Source organism: Pecten maximus, chromosome 9 (genome assembly GCF_902652985.1).
Source record: "Pecten maximus chromosome 9, xPecMax1.1, whole genome shotgun sequence".
Taxonomy (NCBI): Eukaryota; Metazoa; Mollusca; class Bivalvia; order Pectinida; family Pectinidae; genus Pecten; species Pecten maximus.
In genome coordinates this window covers 33,890,922-33,912,872 of record NC_047023.1, presented here as the reverse complement: position 1 = coordinate 33,912,872, position 21,951 = coordinate 33,890,922, and the positions used below count along the sequence as shown (strand labels likewise).

The following is a 21,951-nucleotide window of genomic DNA, read 5'->3' as shown; positions in this document are numbered from 1 at the left end:
TATAGTATTTAGTTTCGTAAATTATTAGTTAAACATATATCAATATGTTAAATTGTCATCGCTTATTTCTTGAAAAGAACTGAAGGGATATTCCTCAAACTTCGTATGTATACATAGTACTTGTTCTTGCATTTTATCAGACCATTAATTGACAAAGAAGAGTAGAGAATATCAGTCTGACATATAGATCTAACAATAAAGATAATTCAATGTGGGCTGGGCGCAAAGATTCCTCTGGGATCTCATGTTTAGTTTAGTAGTTAATTGGCATTTGTGCTTTCGGCTTATCAGCAGATTCGATGGACGATGTAGCGATCTATACTAAAAAGCATGAAGCTAACCAAGATCTGTAGCAACGCCACCTGGCGAGGAGAACCTTTCTATGGCGGACAAGTTTGAAACAAAATAAGCCTAGTGTTGCTCACAAAGCTGCATGATTGATGTTAGCGATAACACTCATACAGTAGGTTCAACAGTAGAAAAGACAGTATGACGGATATTCAGGTGAGAAATACCTATTTGAATCTCCTAAAATCGAGAAAGTCTGGAAAGGAAACGCGAGAGAGCACGGGACTGGCGTTCTTGCACAGAAGTTTGACGTTAAAATTACCATCTAGGTACCCTACATTGGTGTCTACTAGACTACCTACAAAAATAGATCACTAGGCCTATGAGTTAAAAAAACAAGTCATAGGGTATAGGCCTAGGCATATCTACAATTGTATCGGGCGTTTGCAAAGTCATACAATAGCCTACTACAGTAGGACTAGGCACCTAGTGACGATATCACAAGGACTTTAATAAAATTTGCCATAAGTGCATATACAGCATGTCTGATTAACTCGGTAAAATCGCAACAAATCAGTTTGAATATTTAATATTATCATTATAATTTTCAGACTAAGTGTTTTATAGAAGTCTCAGAAGGTAAAACATTGATCCTGGGCTCAATTTGGACTACATGTGTAGTAGAACTGGAGCGGGTCGACCATCAGCGACCAGGTTAAAGCTCAAATTGGTAGAACATCCGGCTAGTGTTTGGAGGTCACCGGTTCCAACCCTGGTTTGGCCGTGCATTTTCCTACTCCTCCTAATTCAAGTGAGGATAATTCTTGACAAGGGGATACCCAAACTATGGTTGTGAATTGTTAGATCTTCAGGGTCAAAGAATTAAAAAGGGAGGGAGGAGTGTAGAGGAACTGGACCAGGTCGATCATCTGCAACCAGGCAGCATCCAGCTTGTGTTTAGAGGTCCAATGTAAAAGTGGAGAGTATAAGGTCACCTTACTAGCATAGACTAGCAGGAATCTCCCTTTAAATAGCCTAGTCGGCTAGTGGTAAGATTTTTGCATGGAGAGTGAGAGATCGCTGGTTCCAGCCACAGCACAGGCAGGGTATTTTTCATTACTTCTTCCTATTACAGATTTGGTGCCATTGACCACTTCAAGTGAAAGCTATAGGAGATTGAGAGGCTTCCTTGGAGATATAGAACCTGGGTTGTGATTGTCTTCAGGGGCCAAGACTTTTTGAAGGAGGGAGTAGTGTAAAAGTGGAGAGAATACGGTCACCTTAGGATGTTTGGCTTAGAGAGTGTGAAGTGGCTATTTCGAGCCCTAGCGTGGGCAGGATATTTTTCATTAATTACTCCTTCCTATTACACATGTAGGCCTATTTTATAGTTTTACTAATGGATAATAAATAGGAAACCATCTGAAAGATCAAATTTAAGCCTCCAGATATTTTTTCTGGAATTTCAGCACAATACAAATTTTCAATATTTCCAAAAGAAAAGTCCTTTGGTCTATATAAAGTTATAAATTTTCACTTTTTCCTCTAAAATGTTGGATCAATGCTTTAACTAATTGATTACTGAGGAATATAATATTTTGATGGTTTATAGCTGGAAGTTGCTAGTACTAGTAGAACACCATCAACATCTACAAGGTGTAATGCACAGTCACCATCACAGAAAGGGAGGAGGGGTTCCCCAAAGTGTGATTATGTGCCAAGTACCCTTCCCAACTTTTCACCAATCACCAGCAGAGTTTCATCATCACCACATACTGAACGAGATTCTACAAGATGTCAATTGTCAAGTTTGAACAGGTATGTTACTATATACATGGCACAACAGACAATGACAATTTAAAAAGAATAGTCCAAGATAGCTTAAGGGTTTTGACTAAATTTGGTGTACATCTTCCGATGACCAAATGGACTTGATGAATTATATATCTAATTACCCATTTATACAGTACTCTATTAACTCTGCAACACATAGTATCTGCTTCAATTTTTGAGGTTGATTTTTTATGGGAAAAGGAGGTTATTTTTCTTTCTTAATTTTACTGAATTGGATATATTGGTAGTACATGTTATGGAATTAGTACATGGTGAATTCTTACAGAGGTGATCTTTTAATGTGATGTATCAAAAGTATGAGTGAAACAATTCTGGGCAACCTTTTTTGGGATGTATTTTACTTTAAAAATAATGATAATTTAAATTTCAGCTCCTTCAGTGAGCGTGATGTTTGTCGTATTTGCCATGGAAGTAACAGTTCTGAGCTGCTGTTGTCTCCCTGTTACTGTTCAGGATCCGTGGGTAAAATCCACCTGTCATGTCTGCAGCGATGGTTGGGCAGTTCTAACAAAACTAGGTGCGAAATATGTGACTTTCAGTTTACTCTCAAAAGGAAAACTAAACCATTCAAAAAGGTAAGTTTTACAGTATTCATATTGATACAATTTATAAAAATAATTTCAGAGAAATCAGGGACTTAACTAGGGTCATCTCTCCTGGGCTGATAATAATAATAATAGTGATATATATATTCAGCTCTTGATGCTTATCAGTTTTTTATTCATATAGATTTCCAAAACTGATTATTTTCCCTGAAGCAGATTAAACCTCCATTTTCCTTCAAATGCAAGCTCAAACAATGGATGTTTCAGTTATGAAAAGTTTTCCTGTTTTTTTTAGCTCACCTGCCTGAAGGGCAAGCTAGTGAGCTAATGCTGTGGAGCGTCATCCGTCTGTCTGTCCAGATTCAACTTTTCATTTAAACAACTTCTTCTTAATAGCCTTGAGGCACAGAGATCCGATATTGGTCTTGTGGCATGTTGGGATGAAGGGTTACTAAGTTCATTCAAATGAATGAATGACCTTGACTTACATCAAGGTCACATGAGTCAAATAGGGCTGAAATATTTAAATGGATTATCAATAACCAAGAGGCCAATAGAGTTGATATTGGGCCTGTAGCATGCTGGGGTAAAGGGCTACCAAGTTTGTTCAAATGAATGACCTAGACTCACATTCAAGGTCAGAGGAGTCAAATAGGCTTAAACATTTAAACAACTTCTTCTCAATAACCTAGAGGCCCAGGGAGTTGATATTGGATTTGTAGCATATGCTGGAATAAAGGGCTATCAAGTTTGTTCAAATGAATGACCTTGGTCTACATTCAAGCTCACAGGGGTCAAATAGGCATATTTTTTTAAACAATGATTTCTCGATAGCCAATAGACTTAAGACCTGATAATAGGCCAATAGTATGCTGGAATGAAGGAAGAAAATCTATTGACAAGAATAAACCTAGCCTGCTCTGATATTTGAATAAAGTGGTAATTATCAGCATAGTTTCTGCAGTAAAACTTCAAAGTTGCTGTAGAACTAGGTGAGTGATACAGGTCCTTTGGGCTGCCCTCTTGCTTTTAACCTTCCCATTTTACCATAAAGTTAAACCATTTTGATTGTTATCAAAATAAATGTATGTTTTGATTACATATATACATGTATTTGTATTTGCGTTACACTTGCTTTCAAACCATCCACTAAAATTCCCAAAGCTGTCAAAAATGCAACAAAATTTTCAAATTTTGGGTCTGTAGCCATGATTTCCCCAAAAAAGGATAGATAAGTCCCTGGATATTGATATTCATCCCCAACAAAATCAATATGATTGCTTTCTTGGAAGGCAAAAACTCAAAATCTGCTTTGATTTTAAGTTTCTAGCCAATCCTGGGTCTCCACGTGACAAGAGGAACATGATTTGTGATCTGGTTTGTTTCTCCCTACTCATGCCTCTCACCATCACCACTGCCTGGCTGTGTATATCCAATGCTGTCCAACTAAATCTCCATGTGTGGGAAAGTGCAGGCCTCGTCTCCCTTGCCCTGTGTCTCATTATCATTTTTTTTGTATGGACAACTGTAAGTGTACTACCAAAGTCTTTATAAAGATTAAAGTCTGGATGTGTTCGACTAGTGATGGGACAACGGCTGCAAATCCATAATCGATTATTGGTTATAACCAGAAAAGTGTTTCAATGTAGTTTATCAAACACATATGTGTGTTTAAAACATAAGTCATATTAACTTTTTCTTTGTAAATCTTACATGCCTAGAATTTGCATGTATATATATATGAATGAAATGTGTTAAAAGTTAACATCTGTATTATGCATTTTTGTATACACGCTGTGATATTTGATTTAAAACACATGGACAATATCATTATATCTATGATCAATAATAACAAAATAACAATTGATTATCAGATGAGTCATTGTTAAATTACTCATCCCATCACCACTTTTGAGTGTAAATTTTTCAAAAATATTACTTATGGTATATTTAGTGTGCTCCAAGGGAAGCTAATGATGTGATGATAGGCACCTTGGGAGACTTTTGATCTTATTCTGTAATACCATTTATATATTTACAGATCTGCTTCAGACAAAATTTCAACATGTGGAAAGACTGGAGTCAGTTTAATCAGGATGTCAAGTTAAAGTGTCAACCTCCACCAGCCTCACTTGATTCCCAGACATATCAACCTTCCGGGGTCAGAGGTCATACACATTTGACCTCTGTAGAAATCCCGATATACAGACGACAACTTCCATCAAGTCATAGGTCTCCACCACCTGTTAGGAATACACATTATAAGGATACAGGCACAACCTCACCTCTGACACAAGGTAACCACTGTAACTGGTCAACAGAGATGAAAGGTGAGAGGTCAAGGAATGAATGCACAAGTCCAAGATCAGGTTGGAGTGCAAGAGCATTTCAAGAATCAGTAGTTCAAAATCCTACTGTAAAACAAGAGCTTTTTCCTGAAAAGAGAGTAAATACTGATGTAGATCAAAGGTCAATTTCACCAGCTCGTTGTAACTTAAACACATCTAATGATCCTAAATGTCTTGACAATGAACAAAAGAGAAGGAAATGCTTCAGTCCGAGACCCCAGTATATACAGGCAGAACACAGGGAACAAATTCCCAGGGTGAAAAGTAATACACTGTCTGACCAAAGGTCAAGGTCACCTTCTTCAGGGAACCAGAGCAATGACTTTAAAAGTTTTCATCAGGAAAATATGCATAACAAAGGTCCAAGATCTCCAAATTTTGTCAGGAAACAAGAGTCATCAGATCAGATTTCAAGTGTAAGGAGCAATGCATCATCAGGTGGAAGTTCAGTGGTACACACTCTGCCATCCGTTACTGGTTCAAGTTCAAGGTCAATTGAGCTCATTCAACAAGGTCGGATGCCGAGATCATTGAGTAACCATCCCAGAGAGATATCGACAACTAGAGAGAAAGTAACAAGTGAAATGAATGATCCTAATCATTACAATCAGTACAGAGGGGCAAGAACAGAAGGGCATGAAGCATATGTTTGAAAATTTATGAAAAGTTCTGCACTGAACAAAAGGATTTCATAAACGACAAAATTAGTTTAAAGAAAGTACATTTTAAAAAATTAAAACATACTTTGAAATTGAATTGTCATTTTTGAATGAATTTGCAAATGCTGAAATATTCTTTGTCAAAACTATACGGCAGAAATAAACCTTAATTGTTAGAGGACATTAATATTTCCTTATTATTCATAGTATATTTTCAAATACTGTTGTGTTTTCTATTTTTGATAAATGTACTACCTAGGTATCGTTAATTTCCTAGGTAAGTAAATACACTTGTGTTATTCATTTTCTACTGTTATAAAGATCTATCATGTTGTTTTCTCTGTTTATTGTTACAAATCAAACATTATTCATTATCTGTGATATAATCTGTTTATTGTTACAAATCAAACATTATTCATTATCTGTGATATAATCTGTTTATTGTTACAAATCAAACATTATTCATTATCTGTGATATACCACAATTACAAATGTATAACCTCTTTGTAAAATGCTTATACAACAATATTGTGATTTGTCTACTGTATACTATATATAGATAGGTATCTTTCCGTATTAAACAAGACACTTTAGACAGTCAAACAGATGAACTCAGATGAAATAAAGAAACATGTTTAGTTTTAAAAGTGTAACTATTTATCTTAGAAATGGTTGTTTTTGTTTGCAGGCATTTTTTAAAGAGATTTACTGTTAGTTCTGTATTTATGTATTGATAAAGTCTTTGTGATAAATATATTTTTACTGTTATATACTGGTCTGGACTGTGATAGAACAAAAATAGGGATATATGCCACCTTTAAAACATGTACATGTAATCGCATTGGATTATGATATTTCTTTCCATTTCTTTAAAGCTATCTTGGTGATTCCACACTCTCTGATGTTGATAATGTAATTCTTGCTCTTATAGAAAACTCCTGATGCCATCTAATGTACCTTTTTATGTTCAGAAATAACTGATTCCATCTAATGTACAAAATGTACCTGTATAAGTTCAGAAATAACTCCTGATGTCATCTAATGAACCTGTGTAAGTTCAGAAATAACCCCTGATGCCATCTAATGTACCTTTTTAGTAAGTTCAGAAATAACTGATTCCATCTAATGAACCTGTATAAGTTCAGAAATAACTCCTGATGTCATCTAATGAACCTGTATAAGTTCAGAAATAACTCCTGATGTCATCTAATGTACCTGTATAAGTTCAGAAATAACTCCTGATTCCATCTAATGTATATGTATATGTATATGTAGGCTCAGAAATAACTTATCTATTATCTTTTCATATTGATGCAGGTCTGTGATATATGCAAAACTACTTGACATTATTGATTAAAAACATTCAACATATTTGAATATCTGTACCCTTAGTATCTTTAAAATTAAAAGCATACATAGTTGTTGATTAAAATATTTTGTGAAGTTAAACATTTGTACAGTTTTCTTTCATTTATTTAATATATATGTATATAAGTATACATATGTACTACAAAAAATAGTTACATGAACAAAAGGTCTGTGGGCCTGTATTTCTCACCTGCTTCTTATGCAACGCTTTATTAAATATAAGAGTAGTCCAAGTCTAAAGACATTTTGTAGCTCTTCACCCAAGCATACTGTTGGCCAAATATGGCCCTAGCTCTCATGCTTATTCAGAAAAAAATTAGACACACTTCTTGGTCATTAAGATGAAGTTGTTTTAAAGATTTAAGCACATTTCACTCATGTGGCCTTCGAAATTTGTCAAGGTCATTCATTTGAACAAACTTGGTCAAGTATCCCTTCAACCTAGCTTTCTAATGGTCCAATATCAATATTTTAGGCCTTTTGATAATGTCAACAAGGCATATAAAGATTTCAACATGTGACCCCTGTGACTTTGAAAAGTACCGGTAGGTCAAGCTCATCGATTTTAACAAACTTGATGGCCCTTCATCCCAGCAGGCTACTGGCCTGATATTGTGAGCCTGGATCTCAAAAGTTTTGGAACTTTCGACCCCTGTGGCCTTGGAAGTAGCCAGCCAGCTGGATTACAGATGTTGCACCATTTTCCCTTTTGGAAGGCGAGCTAAATGGGATAAAAAATACAAAACAATGAATGTTATTCCAAATGTATCTTTTTCTTGCATTGGTGTTGTCTGAAATGTAAGACTCGAAATAAACTAACTCCAGTAATATGTGTATGACATAGGAGGACTCTAGATATAAAGGAGTTCTATGCATGGTGAAGACAGGAGAAAATGTGTCTTTAAAGTATTGTTCTAATTTAATCACTTGTGTTGGTGGTCCCCGTTTGACAAACCAAGTCCATCAGGGTACTGATTTTTTTCTGGAATAGCCTTGAAAAAATCTGCCATTTTAAAGTTATATCAGTAAAATATAAGAAATGACTATAAGGATTGTTAAACATTTTTATTCATTATAAATTACAAACATACAGCAACATTTCAAACCAAGTCCATATAACTCCCAAACCATGAATCATTGTAACATCACATGTTTTCAAATCTGTATCTTTTGTTCCCAAATTTCATGTCTCCATGAAAAATATCCATATCCATAACATATGTTAATTAGGTTCAATCCACAAATCTATTTTGGTACTTCACATCATTTCTTCGTCAGCTCAGTCATTTCTGGAACAGCCTGTATGCAAAATAATCTGTATCAGTAATGTTTAAATGAACTGTTTAGTTGAAGAATCAGCATCTAGAGAATGTGTGTATAACATCTACATTATACTTGTCCTCGCTCATAGGCACATTGAAGGAATGAAACTAAGCAGTTCGACGAATTCAGTAATGTGGAAATATATGGGCAACAGTGACCTACATTTGAACTTATGATATCCTTAAATGACTTGGGTGTGTTTTGAAATATGAATCTAAATAATATTAAACAAACCAAACCTAGGCCTGAAGATGTATCTATGTACAAAGTTAGACAACATGGACTTATGTTATTGTCCCAGTACTTGGAGTACAGACACATCTGAGCCTATCCGACAGATGATGTTATTCCAGAACAATCCCATTTCTAAATTTCTAAATGAAAATCATTATTGTTTAATCTGTGAATCTTTTTGTTTTCAATTTGAAAAACAGCAGTTCCATCAGCAATGTAATTTTGTTTACATGAAATAAATCCTGGAAACTTTTGGGTACAAATGTTTGTAATGTGACTATACGGTCAAATTATGTTATATGCAACCTTCCAAGGGAGGTAATAAAAAGGTTGCATGAGATAGGTGGTCTCTTATTCCAGGAACAGGTAACTAGTATAGCAAATACCATTAGGAGGAGAAATTATGGCCATATTATATGATACAGGAGTCTTTTAATTCAGAAGGTTACAAAAGCAGGTTTGACTACCTTGAAAAGATCCTGGACCAGTCCATAGTCAGCCACCTGGAATATTGGTGCATCAGGATCCTTATTGATGGCAACTATCACCTTACTGTCCTTCATCCCAGCCAAGTGCTGGATAGCTCCCGATATACCAACAGCTATGTACAGGTCCTACAAACATCAACAGTCAATGTAAGGTTCTACAAACATCAACAGTGTAAGGTTCTACAAACATCAACAGTCAATGTAAGGTTCTACAAACATCAACAGTCAATGTAAGGTTCTACAAACATCAACAGTCAATGTAAGGTTCTACAAACACCATCAGTCAATGTAAGGTTCTACAAACATCAACAGTGTAAGGTTCTACAAACATCAACAGTCAATGTAAGGTTCTACAAACATCAATGTAAGGTTCTACAAACATCAACAGTCAATGTAAGGTTCTACAAACATCAACAGTCAATGTAAGGTTCTACAAACATCAACAGTCAATGTAAGGTTCTACAAACATCAACAGTCAATGTAAGGTTCTACAAACACCAACAGTGTAAGGTTCTACAAACATCAACAGTCAATGTAAGGTTCTACAAACATCAACAGTCAATGTAAGGTTCTACAAACATCAACAGTCAATGTAAGGTTCTACAAACATCAACAGTCAATGTAAGGTTCTAAAAACATCAATGTAAGGTTCTACAAACATCAATGTAAGGTTCTACAAACATCAATGTAAGGTTCTACAAACATCAACAGTCAATGTAAGGTTCTAAAAACATCAATGTAAGGTTCTACAAACATCAACAGTCAATGTAAGGTTCTACAAACATCAACAGTCAATGTAAGGTTCTACAACATCAACAGTCAATGTAAGGTTCTACAAACATCAACAGTCAATGTATGGTTCTACGAACATCAACAGTCAATGTAAGGTTCTACAAACATCAACAGTCAATGTAAGGTTCTACAAACATCAACAGTCAATGTAAGGTTCTACAAACATCAATGTAAGGTTCTACAAACATCAACAGTCGATGTAAGGTTCTACAAACATCAATGTAAGGTTCTACGAACATCAACAGTCAATGTAAGGTTCTACAAACATCAATGTAAGGTTCTACAAACATCAACAGTCAATGTAAGGTTCTACAAACATCAATGTAAGGTTCTACGAACATCAACAGTCAATGTAAGGTTCTACAAACATCAATGTAAGGTTCTACAAACATCAATGTAAGGTTCTACAAACATCAATGTAAGGTTCTACAAACATCAACAGTCAATGTAAGGTTTTACAAACATCAACAGTCAATGTAAGGTTCTACAAACATCAACAGTCAATGTAAGGTTCTACAAACATCAACAGTCAATGTAAAGTTTTACAAACATCAACAGTCAATGTAAGGTTCTACAAACATCAGGTCAATGTAAGGTTCTACAAACATCAGGTCAATGTAAGGTTCAACAAACACCAACAGTCAATGTAAGGTTCTACAAACATCAACAGTCAATGTAAGGTTCTACAAACATCAACAGTCAATGTAAGGTTCTACAAACATCAACAATCAATGTAAGGTTCTACAAACATCAACAGTCAATGTAAGGTTCTACAAACACCATCAGTCAATGTAAGGTTCTACAAACATCAACAGTCAATGTAAGGTTCTACAAACATCAACAGTCAATGTAAGGTTCTACAAACATCAACAGTCAATGTAAGGTTCTACAAACATCAACAGTCAATGTAAGGTTCTACAAACATCAACAGTCAATGTAAGGTTCTATAAACATCAACAGTCAATGTAAGGTTCTACAAACATCAATGTAAGGTTCTACAAACATCAACAGTCAATGTAAGGTTCTACAAACATCAACAATCAATGTAAGGTTCTACAAACATCAACAATCAATGTAAGGTTCTACAAACATCAACAGTCAATGTAAGGTTCTACAAACATCAATGTAAGGTTCTACAAACATCAACAGTCAATGTAAGGTTCTACAAACATCAACAGTCAATGTAAGGTTCTACAAACATCAACAGTCAATGTAAGGTTCTACAAACATCAACAGTCAATGTAAGGTTCTACAAACATCAACAGTCAATGTAAGGTTCTACAAACATCAACAATCAATGTAAGGTTCTACAAACATCAACAGTCAATGTAAGGTTCTACAAACATCAACAGTCAATGTAAGGTTCTACAAACATCAACAGTCAATGTAAGGTTCTACAAACATCAATGTAAGGTTCTACAAATACCAATGTAATGTTCTATAAACATCAATGTAAGGTTCTACAAACATCAATAGTCAATGTTAGGTTCTACAAACATCAATGTAAGGTTCTACAAACATCAACAGTCAATGTAAGGTTCTACAAACAACAGTCAATGTAAGGTTCTACAAGCATCAACAGTCAATGTAAGGTTCTACAAACATCAATGTAAGGTTCTACAAACATCAACAGTCAATGTAAGGTTCTACAAACATCAACAGTCAATGTAAGGTTCTACAAACATCAATGTAAGGTTCTACAAACATCAATAGTCAATGTAAGGTTCTACAAACATCAACAGTCAATGTAAGGTTCTACAAACAACAGTCAATGTAAGGTTCTACAAACATCAACAGTCAATGTAAGGTTCTACAAACATCAACAGTCAATGTAAGGTTCTACAAACATCAATGTAAGGTTCTACAAACATCAATGTAAGGTTCTACAAACATCAACAGTCAATGTAAGGTTCTACAAACATCAACAATCAATGTAAGGTTCAATAAGCATCAATAGTCAATGTAAGGTTCTACAAACATCAATGTAAGGTTCTACAAACATCAATGTAAGGTTCTACAAACATCAACAGTCAATGTAAGGTTCTACAAACATCAACAATCAATGTAAGGTTCTACAAACATCAACAGTCAATGTAAGGTTCTACAACATCAACAGTCAATGTAAGGTTCTACAAACATCAATGTAAGGTTCTACAAACATCAACAGTCAATGTAAGGTTCTACAAACATCAACAGTCAATGTAAGGTTTTACAAACATCAACAATCAATGTAAGGTTTAACAAGCATCAACAGTCAATGTAAGGTTCTACAAACATCAACAGTCAATGTAAGGTTCTACAAACATCAACAGTCAATGTAAGGTTCTACAAACATCAACAGTCAATGTAAGGTTCTACAAACATCAACAGTCAATGTAAGGTTCTACAAACATCAACAATCAATGTAAGGTTTAACAAACATCAACAGTCAATGTAAGGTTCTACAAACATTAACAGTCAATGTAAGGTTCTACAAACATCAACAGTCAATGTAAGGTTTAACAAGCATCAACAGTCATGTAAACACTAAGGTAAGCATCTCCATATCAACTCTAGGCTACAATAAACTCTCTTTCTATTCTCTGACCAAACATTAGGCCTAGAAAATCCTTTGTGTATCCCAATTGTCTCTTCACGATGACCAAACTGGTCTTAACAGTGTCCAGTATAGAGAGAATCCACTCAACATATATATAATATACATGACACATCGACTTGTAATGCCTATATATAGATCTCAAATATCAATAACATACAGCCAGTCAAGTATTTACACAGGATATGGAATACTATACATACCTTTCCAACAATAATTCACAGTAAAAACAATTATCACCTACACAAGTCTTTATAGCTAAAGTGCAGCAGCACCCTAATGTTTGAAATCACAGACACTACATATAACCTTACTGGAGCAACAATTTTCCCGGTCTGTCCGATCTGCATGTCGTTAGGAACAAACCCAGCATCTACAGCAGCACGGGATGCTCCTACTGCGGCATTCATGTTGTCAGCAAGGTCATACAGAAGCTTGAAATTCTCACCATTTTTCATTCCTCTGCCTGTATAAAGATTGGTTAAAATTCAAAAATTTCAAAAATCCCTGACCCATCTCCCGATCGTATTGATAAAACATAGGGTATTCTCCCGATTTTGGAGAATATGTCTTGATAACCCCGTATGGAGCCCCTATTCATCTTGTTAGTTTCACTTAGGCCTATGACAGGTAACGCTTGCTGGCTGGTGAAAGACATATGTGTGGGGCATTGGTCAGTTAACTGGCCTGCTCACAGACCGTAACGAAATTCTGACACTTCATTGACTACAAGGTTGACAGTACCCCGATAAATAAACAATTAATTAAAACCGATTAAGCTGAGGACCCATGGTGATGGTTTCGTAGCAGGTCGATGATGGTTGATTAAACGCTTCACCTTGCAAATGGCTTCGTATACTGCCTTTGATGTCAAGCGCATAAACAACCTCTTCTTGACAGTAAACTCTACTTGACAATAAACAGACACGTTAGATATCTTGGACAGAAAAAGTGAAAACAACACTGGCAATGTTATCAACCGAGTATCTAATGTGACAGATAACTTATTGAAATGTTAACTACATTTAAACATTGGCTGATCTTTAAATAATTAGCACAAGGAAATAAATTCACAATAACGACCATATAGACCGAAGGCCTGGTTGCTGGTAGGTAGTCTAACATGTAGTTAATCACCGTATCATCAGCATACCTAGTGTCAATTAGCAGAGACTTTTTCGGCAGAAACTTTCCAAATTCACATTTTGAAAGACAAAAAACATGTCCACAAATACCCACTTTCTTAAACTAAATACTGTCATGTTAAAACTAAGAATTTAAGTATCAGTCCCCACCTACAAAGCATTGAGTTGTAGTGAGTACAACTGCTAGTACAGCCCTTTTTAATTGTTTGTATTATTGTCTTTGGTTTTAAACCAAAAGAAATATTTGAAACTTCATTCAGAAATTATATTGTACTCTAGATATTTATTGTGACATTTTAGGTATTTTCTTTTGAAGTTTACTGACAGAAAGCTTGCTAGAAAGTGATATCCTTGTGATAATTTGCATTCACTGACTGACATCTATCTTACAACATACTTTTCAGAACATATTTAAGTAAATATTTTTATTTAGAGAGAGCAGTGAGTTAAATAATTTCCAGAAATAATTAAAAATAATGTAATTTTGCATCTATTTTTTTTTGTAACTTGTTGCTTATATATTTATCTTTCCAAACTTGAATAAAAAAGGTCATTGGCCAAGCTTGAAATAATCCCCCCCCCCCCCCCCCCCCCCCCTTTTTTTTTAAGTAAGGGAGTAGCAAATGATCTCCCCTTAGTTTTTGTTTGCTAAATGTGTCGCGCGTGAAATGTGTTTTCTGGTCAAAAATATCGCTCACACACTTTCTCCCCCATGAGAATTTTTAAAAGTTGGCAAGTATGGAAGACATCGGGATTGTCAAACACAGACCACCTAAAAAAGTTATTTAATTGAAACTGTACCATATACTTGTAACAAGCCACATTTTGCAGTCCTTCAGGAGGATATATTATCCCTTTTCAAGACATACACACCAAATGTGAGACTGTTAATTTCTTATTAAATTCAATTTCAGAAAATTAAGCAGATGTATACAATCCAGAAAATTGAATTGAGTATTTACAATGTCAGACATAATTTATTTTATTGATTATAGAAGAATATCTTGAAATATGATACATGTATTACAATACTGACTTGGTAAACATTCTATACAGATAGTTATGCATTTGTCAAATAAACATCCATTGAAAATTAAGAGAAGTAAAGGAGACAACTTCAAGTGTGTACTGTACCTCCAGAGATGACTGTTCCAGCGCTGGTCAATTCGGGACGATCACTTTTACTTAGTTCCTGACCAACAAACTCCGATATGGTGTTATTGACGTCAGCTGTTGGAGCTGTCAGGAAATCACTTAATGAGTTTATTTAAATCATGTTAATAAAAATAACATGTATATTTATATTAATCTGATACAACTGGCATTTATCAAACAGTAAATACCATTACATGTTATCATAAAATTGGCCTATTATTAAGTGAATTTGCCAATGTAATATCTTTATACATGTCACTATTATAATATACCCAAGGTTATTTTTATTAGATATGCCAGTCAAAACCCCATTGTGACATCAAAATTTGGGCAATGACGTGACATCATGATTGTGAGTGGCATAACAAAATGGCTGTCTCCATTTGATTCAGTCCTCCACATTTTGACTTAAAAACCATGTCAAATTCTAAGGATCATAAATTTGTTTTTATTTCATAAAAGATTTTTATAAAACTTTTCACCATGGCTCGCAATACTACACATAAAAACAAATTAAAATTTACTCGTAAGTCAGTATATTTTTCAATGAGTAGACAACTGGCTGTGTAGTATAAACTTGTGAGGTACACATCTCTGTTCACTTTTAACAATTTCTTTGAATCATTAAAATGATTTGAATTTATAACTTATCTCAACATTGTAAGAGTAAAACCTAAATTTGATCATGTCACAATGGAAAACCACCTAAAACCTGTCATAACTGAAAAACACAAAATTTAAACCATTTTAAATATTAAAGGTAAAAAGCACCGAAATATCACAACTTGTAACATTCCTTAATGGTATCTGCTTCTTTTTATATTATACTTAAAACAGAATAAAACTATCGTCACTGATTTTTATGTATTAATTAAAAAGTTTAAATTAAAAGATAAATCATTCTGCAAAGTATCAAAGTAATCAAATAAGGTGTAAAATATGACAAAACAATTAATACTAGAACATTGTAAGAATGGAGATGACAACATGAATCCTAATGAATATACCATTTTCTGATGTAGCACTCCCTCCTTCCGTCTCTGCTGCTTCAAAAGCTGTCCCTCTCACTGACACCAGCTTAACATTGTCCTTAGACTTAACTGTCTGTACTGCATTTCCTGTGCAAAGCAACACAAAAATTGTTGTTGATGATATAGCTTTCATTGTATCTAAAAATAAACTACCCGAGTATCTCATAAACATGATATGACAAATATATACATATACAATGTACTTACTTTTCCTACAGGTCTGCACATATAAATTCAAATAATGCTTAGTTGGATCAAAATTGATCTTTAACAAAGCAACTTGCCTATACAATGTATTTATTTTTTCTATGTGTTATGTAAACTGTATAAATGAAATGAAAATTTTATTTTATTAACGGTAAGTATTCCCTTCAACTACCTACACCTACTGATACATGATCAGTACTTGAAATGAGATATGCACAAAAGCCTACAGCTTTCAACTACAACAGAAGGCTAATAACTCAATCCTAGGCATTACAAATACATCCTGGTTGCCACCCTCTAGAGATTCCAAAGTGGGAGAGTTGTCAATAACTGGAATGCCTTACTAAATAAAGTGGTGTGTGCCAAAACTTTGAACTCCTTTAAAGCCAAAATTAACAAACATTAGAAAGGACTTACCATCGATCAGAAGAAGAAGAGGAGGATAGAAGAATCATAATAATAAGAATTGGGGTAAAAACAATAAGTCCCAAACAAATTGAAAAGACAAACATTGCTCAAAAATATTATCCTATATAAGCCATATTAAAGTTTACCAAAGAGGAAACGTGCGACCACAGGGTAATGAATTTCAAATTTTAGTAAAGCAATTTAAGACCTTTCCATCAATGAAGAGTATATGATTTTACTTCATCTAGGTCATGAAAAGAATCTTTTTTTGAAATTTCTGTCAATTTGACTCCTTTTTGTCCCATCCCTCAGGCCTTATGGGGGTTAGGACTATATAATTCACAATTTCAGAGAAGAAGTCAGAACTGTAAATAGTTTGTGTCTCAGATTAAAAATTAGATTTGTAATTTCCACTCCTCCATGATCCGCTACAATATAGAATTGGACCTTTGACCCTTTAACTTTGACCAATGAACACAAGAAAGTGATCAGGATACCATGGTGTGATTATGAACTGAATCTGTTCAAGGGTTCATTTGAATAAGATTAGATTGTGAACAATATTGTAACTGATTTTGTTTACCAGCGTAAATGGTCCTGATAAATGTGTCTTCACTTTTAATCCCAATGATATCAGAAATAGGGGAGACGTCAAGTTTGGCTGCCACTCTTGGGATCAAACTCTACAATGACAAAACAGGGCAAAGCATTTAAAGGGATCAATTTTATCTATGTAAAGTGAATGAATTAGACAAACAAACATATATCATAAGTAATTAGTTAAATGTTACTAATTCACAATTACATACTGTATCTGTAAATTTACCCAATGGGGAGGACGAGTGAACTTTCTGAAACAGAATCCTCACATGGACTGTGAAATAGGTAGGTTTATTACATTTTTACCAGTGAAATATCAAAAATTATTCATTCTATAAAAATATCACTTTTGCTGATTTGACCAATCAAATTAATGATTAGAAAATATCAAAATAATTGACCAATCAGAAAGCCCGACATATATGTCAGCACCTGGACAGGGGGAACTACTTTTTTTAGGGAACTGTAGGCCTAGTTAGCATAAGGGGTGGGTTTTTCGTTGATAAAAAATGTAATAAACAGAATATCTAACAGTGTCTTCAGTAATACTAAATATATTTCACTCGTCTGGCTAATATTTTGATATTTTTCACTCGTGCTGCGCACTCGTGAAAAATATCAAAATATTAGCCCCACTTGTGAAATATATTTGGTATTACTGAAGACACTGTTAGATATCCTCTATATAATCATAGACGGTGAAAATTACTTCCTGTACTTACCGGGTATGTCTCTGTTATCAAATCTCTATTTGAGAGTGAAAATATATAAAGAATACTTAATTCTGTGAATGTAACAACAGTATAACTGACTTATTAATTATATGTTGATATTAATTCTAATACAAAACATCAATGTGTGGGAATTAATATTCTCTTACCCTGGACCTGGATATCCACAGTTTTACCGGGGTGAGAGAAAAATAATCATTCACTCCTTTTTGGGATGAGATTGGGGGATCTCAACCCGAGGAAGGAGATTGTCAAATTCCCAAACACGAGGCTTGCTGAGTGTTTGGGAACTTAATAATCTCCCTCTGAGGGCTGAGATCCCCCTATCTCATCCCAAAAAGGGGTTAATGATTATTTTTTTTCTCTTACCTTGTTTTCCAATCGAAGTGTAAACCAAATCCAAACGTATGTGTAAACAACAACACGTTGACGGCAGATGACAGTTGTGATAAGGCTGCAGCAGATGCTTTACACCTTACGGTGTTGATTTCATACAAAATTTAGTTCTGATTAACTTGTCAAAAAGAACACCAAACACTCAGTTAACTCTGGTAATTAATACTTATTTTAATTTCTTTGGTGAATAATATTGATATTTAGCATTCAAACATTCCTGGTCAGGTCATAGTGACGTCACCCTATCGAGAACAAGAACACGTTCAAAGAGCATGTGTAGCTTGTCTTTTCCCTAGGGTGAGATAAGAAAATCTCATCCCCGTAAAACTGCAGATATCCCTGTCCAGGGTGAGAAAATTTCTTATCTCATCCTAGGGTTGAGACAAGCTACATGAGCTCTGTTCTCAACAATTATATGTTGTCATGTCAACAATGCCATATGACGTCACGGTGACAATACATTATCGTCACATCAACAATTCATTCATGTCATGTTAACATTTCCTTGCATTGATGTAATGTCCATATTAGATACATAAGAGGGTAAACAGGGTAAGAGAAAAAATAATCATTCACCCTCATGGAAGTGAGCTGGAATCTCAACCCTTGGAGTAAGATACTTAAGCTGCCAAACACTTGGCAAGCCATGTACTTGGCAACTTAAGAATCTCTCCCTTTGCCTTGAGATTCCCGTCTCACCAAGGGGGTGAAAGATTTAATTATTCTGTTTATATCATGAATTTATAAAAGATTAATAAATTATTGAACAAAATAAATCATGTGAAATAAAAGTGATCTTAGATAACAACATTCAAACTGTACTGACTTCCATTCTTAGTGTGATACCTACCTTGCCAAATGCTGTTGCTCCAGCTAATATGTGTGAGAATTTAAACTGTTCTTGGGTGGCCATGAGGAGTGGAGTTAGTGACTCTATAAAGTAAATATCATATAGATATTCTGACAGGTTTCACAAATCCAAATTAATGTCATGTAGAGTTACTTAAAACAAATGTATCAAGTATAGATATACTATAAACAACAGTAGTAGTTTATCTGCAAATTTAAAAGAAGAGTAATTAAATGAAATTAAAAAGTATTATTTAATCCAAGAAAGCTTCAATATTTCATTTAGGGTGCAAGTTTAATCGACAACCACTTACTATAGTTAGGCTGTTTCATTTAAGGAATGCAATTACATTTGTGAACAAACAACTACTGCATGCTTCCGAATATGGATGCAATGGCAGATCTGTTGGTCAAGCCATAGTTGACCAGACATGTGCATATTTCTCTACATATGCACATTATATCTAACCAAAGGGAGTAATAGCTCCTTCAATAAACACCAAAATCAGATCAAACTTGCTCAAAATCAATTGAAAGTGATCTCCCCTTCATAAGTTATTTTTCTCTATCTGGTCTGGTCTACCTGGCAGAAATCCCTTGAATGCTTCATTGTCAGCCAGTAGTACCTTCTGTACACCATCCACTTTGCTCACTTCCTCAGCTACCTGTTTGTAGACAATTGTAGTCTTACTATTGTTTACACCAGCCTACTATATCACCTGAACAGTGTATATTAAACAATAAATAAACCGCTTAAACACTCTCCTCAATAGCCTGTAATATCTTGTGAAATAAGAAAAACTATTGTTTTTCCATTCTAAAAAAACAGAATCATCTAACATGGATTATAAATGCTAAAGAGTTGCACTAAAATCCATGTATCGTTTTAGCATAACCTGGTAATTGGTATGGGTATTTATTTATGAAAAAAGCAGAAACTATGTTGGGACAAGATTGGGCCAGTAGTGTACTGTTAACTAAATAAATTGGTTCCGGATTTTTGATTTTCCGTCAGTGTGTTTACACCGAGAAATTTACTTTTGCCTACAGCGAAAAATGATGCATCATAGTGAAGGTAATTAAAGATTGCAGGAAAACTTAATGTACAACGTTAACGTATGTCAACACAAGATTAATTCTATCTTTGAGATAGAGATATTTAATTTCAAATAGGTTTCAGAAAAAAAATTGTGTAGAGAATTGTGTCATTTTGGGTCAAATATGATATTTTACATTTTTTTTAAGGTTTTATTGAAGTCATTACCACGGTATTCATATAACTGGCTATGTTTACATATCTTAAACATGTGCCTTATTTTTCAGAATGGGGCATTTTTACTGTACACTGCTACCAGAAGTGGTTATATAGATAATAACAAGTTTATTAATTACCTTGGCACACTGTGTGCCAGCTACAAGACAAGACACATCACCCAACTTCTTTGCAGCTGTGATGGTGTTGAGAGTGACTGGTGTTAGTTTTTCATTGTCGTGTTCTGCAATCACCAGTGTGCTTCCATTTCTTTGGAACATGCAGTTCTGTCAAAATAAAATCATTCAGATGTGACTGATATAAATTGTATTCAGAGATATATGGTTCTGGGGTGTTCAATATTAATTTTAGTTTAAGGTATATCTACATAGTTACTACTAGTTGGGAGAGCTGACAGATCTTGAATATGTTATAAAGAAGTGATGTTTATTGGGTTGGAAACAATACAGGCATGGATTATCAATCTGTCTGAGGTGTTGGGCCACTTAGCAGACATATAATGCATCTTCCATGCTAATGTCACATGTTTGGGTTGTGCTATGGAGAGTCTCTGTTGAGATTTAAGAAATCTCAAGATAAACGGCAGAGTTGTGTAAAAGAAGCAGACATATGTACATGTATACATAGTGTTAAATGTTGCCTCTGTGTTTCAGCTGATGCTTCCTCTTACAGATCATTGGGTGCAGTTGACCAGCATAAAGTGAGGGTCTATACGGACAAAATATAACACTGATATGGGACTAACTTAATGTTTTGGGGTAAATAAATATCTCATCTATCCATATATATATATATATATATATAAGGTAGGAGTTATGTCACACTGGACTTTATTATGTTTGCACCAAAATCTTTGCGACATCAAATGGTGTCAAGAGAATTCCACATACTGTACCAAAATGGTTAGCTTCAATTGTACAACGTGATGAATGGGCGAGATCGATGACATCAAAAAATTGATAATTCGGCCTGAAAGTGAAACATTGAGATAACAAAGGTCATCCCGACGTGACCCCTTATGCGATGTCATTAGATGTTTATGTAACGTAGTGAAAATTATCCATCTAGATTTTAATTAGATTGATATCTCAGCAGATAATTTTCAGATCACTAGCTTTGTGATTATATAATTACCTAGGCCCATAATTATGTTTGTATTATTTTATTCGTTTGTATATATTTATTTATGTTGAATTGCTTCAGTTTTATCTGGTACGAACATCATAGCCCATAGTTATTACTTGTCACCCAGCTTACTCACGATGATTTGAGTGGACTGTGATCCCTGGTGTAGAATCAAAGTCATCAGTGTTTCTTGAGCAGTTGTATTGCAAATTAAACTCTTAATTACATGAAATAAACTGTCATTATTAAGATTAACTTATTCTGGATATTTTTCTTACCGCTTGGTACAAAAACCGCGATCTGCTGCTGCATCTCGACAACATATTCGTGCAGTTAGGTAACCTTTCTGATGGGAAAATGGGATATGTCCCTTGCGATCATAAAAATAAATTAAGATAAATTTCGTAATAATGTTAGTTTCATAACAATGCATTAGATTATGATATTTACGTTTTGGTTGAATATTCACACATTGTGATTTTATTGTATTTTAAATAAAAGCAATGCTTATTTAAATTAACATTTAATGACCTAAA

The 21,951-nt window shown here is 34.5% G+C and overlaps 2 protein-coding genes across 2 annotated transcripts; one reads left to right on the top strand and one right to left on the bottom strand.

Moving 5' to 3' along the window:
* Window positions 1–328: 328 nt before the first annotated feature.
* Window positions 329–7,134, top strand: LOC117333862. Its single transcript, XM_033893282.1, has 5 exons — window positions 329–504; window positions 1,901–2,106; window positions 2,513–2,717; window positions 4,011–4,214; window positions 4,729–7,134. The coding sequence occupies exons 1-5, from the start codon at window positions 490–492 to the stop codon at window positions 5,686–5,688; spliced, it is 1,590 nt and encodes a 529-aa protein (XP_033749173.1). The 5' UTR covers window positions 329–489; the 3' UTR covers window positions 5,689–7,134.
* A 978-nt stretch (window positions 7,135–8,112) lies between these two features.
* On the bottom strand, window positions 8,113–21,783 carry LOC117334850 (electron transfer flavoprotein subunit alpha, mitochondrial-like). The gene is made up of 10 exons (XM_033894675.1): window positions 21,694–21,783; window positions 20,410–20,556; window positions 19,601–19,682; window positions 19,019–19,101; window positions 17,025–17,124; window positions 15,803–15,913; window positions 14,775–14,879; window positions 12,810–12,961; window positions 9,087–9,233; window positions 8,113–8,361 (listed from the first exon to the last, which is right to left on the bottom strand). Exons 1-10 carry the CDS (start codon window positions 21,736–21,738, stop codon window positions 8,326–8,328), a joined length of 1,008 nt encoding a protein of 335 aa, XP_033750566.1. The 5' UTR covers window positions 21,739–21,783; the 3' UTR covers window positions 8,113–8,325.
* Between the last annotated feature and the right edge of the window lie 168 nt (window positions 21,784–21,951).

Bases quoted from the DNA above. Each gene is read 5' to 3' on its own strand.
- LOC117334850 (XM_033894675.1), bottom strand. From the start codon at position 21,738: ATGTTGTCGAGATGCAGCAGCAGATCGCGGTTTTTGTACCAAGCG. The intron at 20,557-21,693 runs GTAAGAAAAATA...TTATTTTGACAG, and splicing joins CGCGGTTTTTGTACCAAGCG to AACTGCATGTTCCAAAGAAA. The intron at 17,125-19,018 runs GTAGGTATCACA...TTGTCATTGTAG, and splicing joins GAGCAACAGCATTTGGCAAG to AGTTTGATCCCAAGAGTGGC.
- LOC117333862 (XM_033893282.1), top strand. The intron at 2,718-4,010 runs GTAAGTTTTACA...TTTGATTTTAAG, and splicing joins AAACTAAACCATTCAAAAAG to TTTCTAGCCAATCCTGGGTC. The intron at 4,215-4,728 runs GTAAGTGTACTA...ATATATTTACAG, and splicing joins TTTTTTTTGTATGGACAACT to ATCTGCTTCAGACAAAATTT.